Raw genomic sequence first — 13144 nt, 5'->3', positions numbered from 1 at the left:
AGTGGGTGGTGCTTCAACTTGCTCTTACTGTTTTGAGCAGACATTTTGAGCTCCATTTGCTGCATTGGCGAGTCACTGGTTTGACTCTGGTCCAACCCCATACTTACCCACACTTATGTAGTGAGCTAGACCTCGTATGATGTTCGGCGTTAGCTTGATCACTAAACTTTATTTGGGGTCCAGAAGTGATTTTTCCCATATGGCAAAGTTTACAAAGTACTATGGTTTTTTTTTTACCTTCCATCTGTGGTCCAGTTTTGGAGTTTTAAATTTCATTGTTGTGACTTTGGCAGGTTCCAGTGCAGTTGATCATTTTAAAGTGTCTGACATGAAGTCCCTCTAACCCAATGTGCTGTTTAGGCATGGTCCTGAACAGGACATTGCATGGTAATAGGATATGCCTCCATGTCTCATGTAGCATATGGCTCCCCTCATCTCATTTCTCATAGACTCATAGACTTTAAGGTCAGAAGGGACCATTATGATCATCTAGTCTGACCTCCTGCACAATGCAGGCCACACAATCTCACCTATCCATTTCTATAACAAACCCCTAACCTATGTCTGAGTTATTGAAGTCCTCAAATTGTGGTTTGAAGACCTCAAGCTGCAGAGAATCCTCCAGCAAGTGACCCATGCCCCGTGCTGCAGAGGAAGGCAAAAAACCTCCAGGGCCTCTGCCAATCTGCCCTGGAGGAAGATTCCTTCCCGACCCCAAATATGGTGATCAGTTAAACCCTGAGCAAGTGGGCAAGACTCACCAGCCAGCACCCAGGAAAGAATTCTCTGTAGTAACTCAGATCCCATCCCATCTAACATCCCATCACAGACCACTGGGCATACTTACCTGCTGATGATCAAAGATCAATTGCCAAATTAATTGCCAAAATTAGGCTATCCCATCATACCATCCCCTCCATAAACTTATCAAGCTTAGTCTTAAAGCCAGATATGTCTTTTGCCCCCACTACTCCCCTTGGAAGGCTGTTCCAGAACTTCACTCCTCTAATGGTTAGAAACCTTCATCTAATTTCAATTTCTCCTACCTCCTTTGTGGAGGAGGGGAGTAGGTTGGGACTCTGCCTTTCTACCAGGGTCCCTGGGTAGGTCTGAGAGTGTGGAGGGGGCTTTGCCTCAGACTTCCCCTTGGGTTTGTATAACCCAGGGCCGTTGGTGCCCAGCTGAAGTCCACGCTAGAAAAGCCTTGCCAGGAAGATGGGGAGAATGGTCCACATTGGTCAAGGGTTTTAATAAAGTTGCAGCTTCAGTGGTTAACCATACTAGAGCATACATGTCTCATTGTTTCTGTCTCCACATCAGCATAACATTTAAATATTTTAAAAGGAGCCACAAGTTGATGTGGCATGACTGTATGGCTATCAAAATGCAAAGTCTGGCAGTTCCAGGCATATTTAAAGGGACAGCACTGCATATGTGACTCATTGGTTGCTAAAGGTTCTGTTCAATAATATTGTCCTTTCAACCTTATTCACGTGTATCAGACAGTGGTAGCAGCTATCATTTATTATCCAAAACAGTGAAATGTGAGCTTCTTTTATTTGAGAGTCTGACAGTTATTAGGATGGGTTTGGGTTAGAGAAGCATATCAGCCTTTCTTCTTATAGACTATTTCATAGACATTGCAAACATGGTCCATCTCTTTCACCCCAATCTATCAATCCTGTTACATTTACTGTATGCTTCAGCTTGAGAACTTGATGTCTGCATGTCTTTATTATTTTTTTTGTTCTGTCATCTTGCTTACAAATGCTTCATTGACAGCTTATAGTATTCACTGGAAGATTCCAAGAGTTATGACATTTGGACTTAACAGGTGTTTCATTTATAGGGCATATAAGTATTCTGATACTTTAAAGGGGATTTATCTAGTTGCAGTAGTCTCTTGTCATTACTTCATGGCAAAGTTGTGCTCGACTATACCTACAGTTTTACAAGAGCATCTTTTCTAAAGCAAGCCATTGAATTGTCAAAATGGACAGTCAAGAAAGTGCTCTTGCTTTTTAATTAGCATGGTTAGAAAATTCCCTGCCAGCAATCTCAACTGCCATTACATTAACCTGCACAAGTAGTCCCATTTCCTAGGCATGATGAACTTGGTTTTCAACAGTGAGTTCAGCTTTAGGCTTACTTATCTTGCAAATAAGCAGCAAATGTACTTTCTTTTGCTCTAAGGAAAGAAACTCAGAATGAAGTACTAGTGCAAAGGACAAAAAAGGGTCCTGACAATGATCAGCACTGAGTTAAACTCCATAATAATGAATGCACAGTGAATTACTCAGAATAAAAGCTGCAACTTCAATTACATGAAGACTAAAGTATCTATGAACATTTAAAGCAGCACTCCCCCAAGACAGAGAAAAGTGGATGGGAGGGGGACTCTCCCTCTGCATTTAGGTGAGGGGGATTTGAACTCCTTCTCATTGCTTAGTTCAACCCCCAGTTGTAGATCCTTATCTTTTGTGGGGAATAAACATATTATTCCATTGCAAACCATTATTTACAATATATCAATATAATTTTATTACGTATTTTATTTATTTTATGAAAGTATGCTTTGGGAGAAAGTAACCTTTAGAGGCAGGATATTAAAGACCTATAAAATTTTTAATGTAAAAATTAAAATGGATTTTCATTAGTAAAACTCACATTTCACTATAAATTATTCAGAGAAGCATTGACTAACAATAAATTATACATATGTAGATGAAAGATACATTTATTTCTGAGATAACATTTTCTTCATTTTATTATATTGTTCATATAAAGAAACTTCATTTTATTGCTGTACTAATCTTTGGTACAGCAGGGATAAATTATGGCTTGTGCTATGAGTATTTTTAAATACAAGGTTTGTATAAATAATGTATCCATAAATATCATATGTTATCTATACACACTTTTGAGGGCACTTCCACAAGTTCCTCTTCTGTTGCTTCTTTCACTCTATCCATCTTCATGGAGAAAAGGGTGTATCTTTCTCCTGACCAGTGCTGCAGGCCCACTCTGCAAGTCTTGCCAGCCAGTTCTGAGCTAGAGCTAATCAGTCACTTTCAGTGCCTCATCAAAGGAGGGGTCTGTAGATCCTGTGCTGGTGGCAGCTGTCAATCAGGATTAGCCAGCTCTAAAGAGGATTATCTCAATTCGGGCCTGCAATAAGGGCAGTAGAAAAGGAAGCTCTCTTTAGGGGAAAACACCACTAGAGGTGTGTAATAGTCTTGCAGAAGGCCAGCACAGGGAAAGATAGAAACCCTGTGCCCAGAGATTGTTGCTTTTCTCAACTAGGCCTTTCCTATTAAGCCCACTGTAGAGGTGGTCCCTTTTCCTCTCCCCTGTCAGAAGGTGAAATGTGTAGCTTCCCATGGTACAGCTTGCTCAGTCAGATCCTTCTCTGTTTTCTGGGAGCCCTTTGTCAGTGGCCCAGAAACAGTGTCCTGGCCCACTGCACTGCTCAAACAGACTTGGAGGAGGGTGAAGAAACTGTTCTCAGCAATAGATGCAGACCCTTTTGACTCCTCCACATGGTTTCTGTAGGAGAATGGAATATCTTCATTAAATCTGTAGACTATTATGGAAAAGGGGGACATAGTCATCCTCTTTCTGGATATTTTCAACGGAGAGAGAACCTTTTGAGATGAAAAAATTAGGTTTTAAATGCTTGTAAAGAGTTGTTGGGATTTTCCAGATACTAATGTGGCTTTTCCTAAAACACTTAGTAAGCATTACAGATTGGGCAGGATATTCATGTCCTCACTCTGTGTGTGGTAGTTTGTACAAAATCTTCTTCATTTCATTTTCTACAGTCATTATGATAGCAATAGTATTTGTTTGTATAAGATCAAGAATTAAGGTCATGTAGACAACCATGCACAGAAATGAGAGCAAAGCACCTCGTAAGTAATAACTCACTTTTGTTTGCATGTTTAACCATCTGCAGAAAATAACACTCGTACACAACCCTTTCTTTCTCCTCTGCAAGTGCTACCAACGACCTCAGGAGAACACCTGTTCTCATAACCTTTTTTCCTCTACCGGTGAAACCAACGACCTCAAACCAACATCCTGTATCCTGAAAGAAACCCACAATAACATATTATTAATACATTAACAGCGCCATCCTTTGGAATAAAAATATTCATACGTTACAGGGTTCAGATGGCAACATACAACTTACAAGGGCAAAATTCAAGTGGAATGTGATGTCATCAAACCTCTAAGATGTGTCTCTGACATTATTAACAATCTTCCTGTGTTTAATTTTTGCTGAATCATGTACAATTTTACAGAAATGTTCATAACAGTGAGATACTACTTTCCTCACTAGCTTTAAGTAGCCCAGACCACATCTGTCAGAATATATGTAAGCTTGTTCTTCCATTCTCCCTCTTTATGAGCCATTTGGCCAAACCAGAAGTACAAGTTATACACAAGCAAAGTATTTAGACATTCAGATATAATAGAAAAAGTACAAAACCCAAGCCTACATCATGTAGAATTTATGCTCATTTATGATAGTGCAAAGTTATGGCAGGTTGGAGGCTTCCAGGCCACAAAGCAGCTGTAACTTCTCTTCATCAGAGTGGTTGCACCAATGAGCAGCAGTGGACTTGGATGGGCCCTTGGCAGGGCCAGCTCCAGCTTTTTTGCCGCCCCAAGTGGAGAAGTGAAAAAAAAAAAAAGATAAAGCTGAGTGGCGGCACTTCAGCAGCAGCTCAATCGTGCCGCTTTATTCTTCAGAGGCAATTCGGCGGTGGGTCCTTCGTTCCCTCTCTTCCTCTTCGGTGGCACTTCAGCGGCAGCTCAAAGAGGAAGAGAGGGACTGAGGGACCCGCCACCGAATTGCTGAGGAAGACCCAGACGTGCCACCCCTTTCCATTGGCCACCCCAAGCACCTGTGTCCTTTGCTGGTGCCTGGAGCCGGCCCTGGCCCTTGAAAGAGAATCACAGCTTTCTTCATCTTCCTTTAAAAAAAAAAAGTCCCTAGTCCTTTTTCTTTCAAAGAGACCGTGGAAAACATAAATGAGTGGATTTTTGGCAGGGGTAGAAGGAATGTGTGGTAGTGATGGATTTTTATTTATTTATTTATTTAATTTTTTTTAGGGGAGAGGGGAAGACAGGAGGATGTTTCACAAAGTTGCATGTATCTCTAAGGCAGAGGATTTTTGAGGGATCCCTTGTTAAAATTTTGTCACCAGCTGGATGAACATGATGATCCAAAACTAATTTCTGCATTCACATGCATCATCTAGAAATTAATATAATTGTTAGACTAATGTTAATTAGTTAATATAATTATTAGATTAATGACTGGTGAACTATCACAGAAATGTGAAAATGGAATTTTCCCCTGAATGAGTGTATCATATTTCAACATTGTGCTAAAATAAGCACTCTGATAAGAAAGATTGATGTTTAAGAATTTTGATGGGTCAAATTTTCAGTGTTCAAACTGAGATTTTTCCTGCAGTCAGCAGCATATAATGAATGTGTACCGACTTTTAACATTTTAGTTTACTTGTGAATATGAAAATTAGATGTTCAAATCAGTAAGTTACCCTGTAATAAGCCTGTATATTATATTAAATAATACAATAGAAAGTTTGGAAAATCAATGAAGAGTTTGGAAAGTCTGGCAAAGAGATATCTGATCCACAGAAATGTTGAAATCTAACAAATATGATCTATTTCATTATTTAACACTACACCTTTTATTTTTCAAGTTATCTACCTGTTTGAAGCATTATCTGGGAAGCCATTAGGCGATGGGAAGCCTCTTACCCACAAGGTAATGTACATACTGTAATTTCACCTTTCAAACTGCATGTTTATATCTAGGAGCAAAGAAGTAACTATTAGGGGGTTAATATGATACTTAATATAAAATATTTTTGCAAATCTAATTCTTTTATAGTACAGCACAAATTAGACTAACGTATATACTGCGTTGATATACACAATTGTAGAGTACAGATTGGAAACCTTCGCTTTGTATAATTGTTATATTTCTCATACCTCCAAGAGATCAAAGTGAGCTTCAGGAGAGTTTCAGAGGAATGCTGCTAAGGGAGAACTAAAGTCTGTCATATGTTGCAGTGAAGCTAACCACTTGAATTCCCTCTATTCTCACTCCAGAGCCACTTGATTAGCATCTGCCTATCTCAACTCTGAAGTCCTTTGCACTATTTCTTTGTTCTGCTGTCAGGAGAGAGGAAAGAAGAAATGGTGCGGTTGGTCTCCATGCACAATCTTTCTCTTTGTCTTCTCTTAAAGAGTGGTTGAACAGAAGACATTATTTTGGAGACATAACCTTGTTTTGTCCACTTTCTTCCCGGCAGTATAAGAAGGGCCTTGCAGGCAGTGGAGTAGACATCATGCAGCTCTGTAGTGGTAGCATTGTGGGGCAAGAGGCACAGATGCTCCTTCTCTTCCTTTATGCTGCTTTATATTTATTTTTCCTTCAGACTTTCAAGAGACTCATCAAGCCTCAGTGCTTCTGCAACGTAACAGACTATGCTCTTAATGGATTATTATATTAACCTTGTAGGAAATTAACTTCTGTAATGCTATACACTTAAATAAAATAGTTCTGGGGCTAAGACAAACATAACAGGAATTTTAAAAAATCCAGTTGTTGAACAGTAATAATGTATGTCACATTTTTTTTAGTGGATCATCACTTTCTTTTAATGTAGCATGATTCCCCCTATATGGATCTACCTGGCATAAACAATCAAGTGTTTTCTGTTTGTATTTTAGACAGAGATCACCGAAATTGCCCTTGATCAGAAGGGACTTACAAATGAAAGAAAAATTGTTTTTATTGATAAAAACAGAGATCTTTATATTACTTCTGTGAAGAGATTTGGGAAAGAACAGAAAATTATCAAAATTGGTAAGAACCAAGCCAAAATTACATTAATCTGCATTCTGGCAGCACACATATTTTAACTTTAACAGGAGTGCTGGAAGCTCTATTATTTGATTAATTTAAAACTTCACTTGAAAGAACACCGGGGAATATGTTGTTGGGTACAATCCTGCAGTGGCTACTTGGGATGAATAAAATGAACTAATGTCATTTCCATTTCTAACTTCTGTGGTATCCAGCTAAACTGAATAAACACATTACCTGGGTATTTTTTATTATGCTCAGAAGTTAAATAGGTAAGTTTTTGACATTTAAACTGTCATCACTACATTTTAGAGTGAAGAGTGCAAAGAGAATTGTAAGAGAAGCCCACATGTCCCTTAGAGCTGTTGTGTATATATGCTGTCTGACTGCAGATTCTGATAGCACTTGATTCAGAAGGTTTTCTTCACAACCTCCAGCACTCGAAACATAATATTGTTAAATAAAAAGTGAAGTTCTGGAGAAAGGGATGTGGTCATCCAATAACTGCCCAAGCTGTATTCTGGTCACTCATATTCTATTTGAACCTTGCCTTCCAAAATACAGTGTATGAACTGCCTCTGTAATTTGTACAGAAACAGTTAAAGAATACACACTGCTCCCAGACTTGTGAATGTTTCAGTTAACAACAGGGGACAGTTAAGGCAATAAACAAAACTGAGCTATTTTGGCTCCATATATGTTAGAAATGGGAATATAAATGTCAGAAAAAGAATAGGGAAAATTACTTACTATAATTAACGTTTTTAAGAATAAATTGCAACTCATGGAGGAATAAAAATAAAACCTGCTTTTTTAAAGTAGTTGTTGATGACCTGTAAGGATAGCAAAATTCCAAGAATGTTTACATTTTTTGTGTTTGTTGTGCATGTGCAAATAGGTAATATTTGTTTCTCTTTAAATTAAGGAACAATGGCACACACTTTGGCTTGGAATGACACATCCAACATACTTTGTGGACTCCAAGATACACGTTTTACAGTCTGGTACTATCCCAATACAGTTTATGTAGATAAAGATCTCCTGCCAAAAACACTGTATGAAAAAGATGCAAGGTAATGTATATTTTTACTCAGAATAATATTGCTGGATTTTTGTAAATATTGTGTGGAATTTTTCACTCAAATAATTCTTTACAAAGGAGGGTGTTAATTTAGCCACTTGAAATAGATGGCAGTTGCTACCTTCAGAATTCCTGCCACATCTCTATTTCTGGATTAGGAAAGTTTTAACCATAGGTGTTAGCCATTCAAGGTGTACTATAAAGCTTTTTAAAAATGAATAAATGATAACTGTTTGAGGCAGAACACATAAGCACCTGAAAAGGGATGGATTTAAGCATGTGCTTTAAAGTGCCTATGAGCATTGGGGTCATAATACTAATTACTGTGGGAATCCCATTGCCTTCTTTTGGACTATTCACAATAATCCGTGTTTGCAGAATCAGGCCCTTAGATCACAAATCAGTAACTAAATACTCTTTACGTATAGTTCTTTTAACATTCATGGTTCTCCATAACAGTGCTAAACTTGAGCATCAGCATGGTTAACAAGGCCCTAAATGTCATATATCACTTAATAAAACAGGGCATATGAAGGGTTCTGGAGCATCTAGTCTGCCTCAGATTTTCCCTGACCTCCTGTAAGAGTTATTTAAAATTTTCCAGCTTTGTGCCTTATTCATCAAAAATTGCTTTGTATTGGTGGGTTCTAATAAGTAATCCTTTGCACTTCTTTAGAAACTTCTATTCAAGCTTCTCAAAATGTTTTATAAACAATGATATATCTAACCTTACAACTCCCTATTAATTCTCCCATCTGAAGAGAAAAGTAGCATATATCTTCATTTTACAAATGGGAGAATTGAGACACAGTGGCATTAAGTGATTTGCCCAAAGTCATAATGTATCAGTGGCAAAGTCAGAAATAAACGCAAGTCTCTTGACTCCAGGTGCTATGCTCTTCCCATTATATAATGTTCCTTCCCTTTTAATAAATAATTCAATTAGGTTAAAAGATTTGGTTTTTTTAAAATTACTTTCAATATTTTGATCCAAGTTCATTCTAGATAATAACTGAAAATATTGTAACCACCCTCACTGCAGGATATCACTGCAAATAGTGTGATACACCAGTCCCCTTTAGATGTTTGGTATGATGAGCTCAAGAGCAAGCACAGTAGGTGCTCCAACCACAAGCCTATAGAAACTCTAGCCCTAAGTGGGTTCCTGTCAAACACTCACATGCATTAGGTAACTGTGGTTCCTTTATTTGACAATTACATGAAGAATAAACCAACAGGTTCTAATTCAGCCTAATATAAGTGTAATAAGCTAAGAGTCTTGCTGGGATCCCTGCACACTGTTGTCCTGATTTTAGACTGTGGCATTGTGACCTCCTCCTTGCAGGTATTGCTGGCCCCTTTCAAGAGAGTATGGCTCTGCCCAGGTCTTAGCCTTCCTGTACAGATCCCAGGCTGCTTGCTTCCCAGCCTTCTCTCCTCGGTTAGCTACCAGGCTGTTGTCTCTGGCATGTTGCTCTTGCTTTCACTCAGCCTCCAGATTTCTTGATTCTAGTCCTCTCTGAGCTCTGGTTGTACAGTATTTCTTTCCTGTGCTGGAGGGATTATGGAACCCTTTACAGGCTGGATTTTGAATTGGGTAACGCATTACTGAGCTAGTAGATTCGTTACAATATATTTTTCCCAGAACTAATTAAAAAGGCGAATTACTTTTTTTCTAGGGTGTAATCACATAAATACAAAAGCTCAAATCTTAATCAGACTTTTCTTTAAAAACATTTTGCCTTTATGTTTTAAAAAACAGTTAAGTAGTTAATTTAAGTAGTTAATTGATATGTTACAACATTTCTGTATTGTCAGTGAAAAATATCAAACTATTCATTTATTTTTCTCTGAAACATTCATAGTATCTAAGTATAACTTTGGGTTTTCGAGTCATTTTCTGCAGTCTCTGGGAGTAGCTCTACAAAAAAATAAAAAACAATCCACTAAGAAGCACAGTTCACTGTTTTCCTCTTCTTACACTAATCCTTGATATTCAATCATTCTCACTCTCCCCAAAGTACTTTTTATTTCATAATTAAACTTTAAGAGTCAGTACAGCCCAGAGCTTTTTATCCACATTTGTATGTGCAATTTCAACAGTCAAAAGTCCAAATCAGGCATTTTTGCAAATACCCAAATTGTATTCCCACTTGCAGTGGTTGCGCACGACAGTGTACACGTGCAATTTTGCATCCAAATACTATATTCTGACTTTTAAAAATCTGACCAAAAGTTGTTTTAGATTTAAACTCCATTGTACATATCTATTTAGTTGAATTTACAATAACTAATTAGATGTTTCTGTTCTGTTTGAAAACAAAGTTAAGAAAAATTTATCAATAACTCTTATCTAATTTGAAAATCACTAATAGCTTTAAACTCCTCCCATTATTTTCAATGAGAAAAAAAAATTAACGTGCTTTACTTGACTTTCTTTCAACAGCGAATTTAGCAAAAATCCCCAGATAGTGCAATTTGTGGGAAATCAAGCAACGATCAGAAGAGCTGATGGCTCACTTATTCATCTCAATATATCACCTTATCCAGCTATTCTTCATGAGTATGTTAGCAGTTCAAAATGGGAAGATGCAGTCAGACTGTGTCGCTTTGTTAAGGTAATTTTTAATATTCTACAGTATTCTCATAAATTACATTTGTTGCCTTTGTTTATATTTTCAAACAATATGTAGTAATAGTAATTATATATGTAAATATTCTAAACTATTTTATTTCTTCAAGCTGTTTTTTTACCTTATAGTTTTTTCTTATTATTTTAGGGCTGATCCAGAAAACACTTACACATATGATTAATTTTACTGATGCAAATAGTCCAAATGATTTCAATGGGACTATTCACAAAAGTGGAGCTAGTAATGAGCATAAATGTTTTCTGGACTAGATTCTTACATAGCCAATTTTGTAAAAATTTTCTGTTCCACATATACTTACCTACAATCTTTTTAAAAAAACATTTCTTCCCTTTCATTTTCTTTTTCCTTACGTTCTTTCTGATAATTTAGACAACAGCAGCATATGAGGTGAGTGTAGCAGTATACTTTTTTTAAAAGGCATTTTTCCTTCCCCCATTAACACTTATAAAGGAATTTTATCTTCTTACATATGGTTATCATGATTTATAAACAAAATTGTATCTTAAAAATGTTTTCTCTGTTTTCTATTTTATTTGAATTGAATGGTCAATATACATATTGAGCTACTTTGGGATATATTGTGATGTTTATATTGAGTTGTTTCCCTTATCTGAAGGTGGATACAAATGTTTTTATTCCAGTATTTGGCAGTTGGGAATTGGCATTTATAATTTCAAATGTAGCACTGACAGAAATTACACTGTGTAATTTCAGTGCACCACTTCTTAAGAGACTGTGACTCTTATTTGCATCTTTTTGTAATTTTTTTAAAATACTAGGAAAGCACACACACACACATACCACCTATATTGAGTGGTAATACTGTATGTATAATATCCTTTCCATAGAAGTATAGTTATAGCTTCCAAGTCAGGGAAGTTTTTGGCATTTATAACTTTTCATGGTTGCTTACTATCTTCAGGGCTGGATTGCATTCAATGACATTAGGGTACTTAAAAGATAAATTGGTTAAAAGTTGCAAAGATCTTTCCTTCCTACCTTCTCTAGCTACCATCCCCTTTCACCTTCCTACTCCCTTTCATCAATCTTTCCTCAGCTGCCCTTACCTACCTACAGATAAGTAAGACAAGGTGGATAAGGTAATATTGTTTATTGGTGAAAGAAACAAGCTTTGGAGCTTATGCAGCTTGAAGAAGAGCTCTGTGTAAGCTCAAAAACTCTTCTCTTTCACCAACAGAAGTTGGTCCAATAAAAGATATTACCTCACCTACCTTGTGTCTCCAACATCCTGGGACCAACACAGCTACAACAACACTACATACTAGAGATGAGCATGGTTTTTCTACTAAGAATAGCTGTAAAATAGGGTTTTTTTGTTTACATTGTGTTTCGAAACTTGAATTGAGGGAGGATCTGGGGTCTTTTGACAAACAATGTGATCAAAAATACCTCACAGTTGTTCTTCGAGTGCTTGCTTATATTGATTCCAATTAGGTGTGCGCACGCCGCATGCACGATCGTCGGAAGATTTTTACCCTAGCAACACTCGGTGGGTCGGCTGAGGCGCCCCCTGGAGTGGCACCCTTATGGCACCGGATATATGCCCCTGCCGACCCAGTGCCCCCTCAATTCCTTCTTACCGCCCGTAACTGTCGTTGGAACTGTGGAGCGCGGCATAGCTGATCTCCACCTCCCTAGCTCTTTACTCGTTGTACTGTAGATATTTGTTTAGTGTTGTTGTTAATAGTTTTAACAGTTATAGCGTTGTTAATAGTAAGTTTTGTACATAGTGTAGATAGTACTTGGAGGAAACGGGGTTTATCCCCTTCCCTCCTCCCCAGTACCAGGGCCCAGGCCCAGGTCTCCAGGTTTCAAGCCTTGCTCGGCCTGTCTCGCTCATGTCCATTCCAATGTAGGTGTGCATGTGCTGCATGCACCATCGCCAAAAGCTTTTCCCCTAATGGTATTCAGGGGGGTCGACTCTGGTGCCCCCTGGAATGGTGACCTCATGGCGCGTGCATACCTGCCAATCTACCACCTCCTCAGTTTCTTCTTACTAGGGATGTAAAATACTAAACAGTTAAATGGTTATCTGGTAAGCATTAGTCTTACTGGTTAACCAACCCTGTTAAATCCCAGCCCCAGGGCCACCTGGAGCAGCCCCAGGGCTGGCCAGAGCAGCCCCAGGTGCAGCAGCCCCAGCCCCTCTCCCTTTAATTGGCTAATTAAATAACATAATTTTAATTGTTTAAATGGTTAACTTTTTAAACAGATATTTACATCCCTAGTTCTTATCACCTGTGATGGTTGCTGGAAAACTGTTTGTCTCTTGCTTTGCAAGTGATACTCCTTAGTGGTTCTTTATCCTGTAAATAGATTGCAAATCATTAGAATTAGAATAAGTTAGCAAGTAGGTAGATAGCTTAGAGTAGTTAGTAAGATCCTGCCCTGAGGGGCTAGCTCAACTGGAAATCTGTGGCATGCCTTGGTCCCAGGGCTTCAAACAGTGTGCGGCGTGCCACAAACCCAAAGTGGTAA

General features: G+C 38.1%; 1 protein-coding gene across 5 annotated transcripts in view; it reads left to right on the top strand.

Moving 5' to 3' along the window:
* The window catches only part of IFT80 (intraflagellar transport 80), a 159578-nt gene that overhangs the window by 134025 nt on the left and 12409 nt on the right, over nucleotides 1-13144 (top strand). For all 5 annotated transcript variants that reach the window (XM_045029617.1, XM_045029612.1, XM_045029613.1 and 2 more), the window contains 4 exons: nucleotides 5739-5803; nucleotides 6775-6910; nucleotides 7836-7983; nucleotides 10438-10609. In XM_045029617.1, coding sequence (XP_044885552.1) covers nucleotides 5739-5803; nucleotides 6775-6910; nucleotides 7836-7983; nucleotides 10438-10609 — 521 coding nt within the window. The remainder of the gene's footprint in view (nucleotides 1-5738; nucleotides 5804-6774; nucleotides 6911-7835; nucleotides 7984-10437; nucleotides 10610-13144) is intronic.

This window comes from Mauremys mutica, chromosome 9 (assembly GCF_020497125.1).
Source record: "Mauremys mutica isolate MM-2020 ecotype Southern chromosome 9, ASM2049712v1, whole genome shotgun sequence".
Taxonomy (NCBI): Eukaryota; Metazoa; Chordata; order Testudines; family Geoemydidae; genus Mauremys; species Mauremys mutica.
The sequence above is the reverse complement of the archived record's forward strand: the minus strand, read 5'-3'. Positions and strand labels throughout refer to the sequence as shown.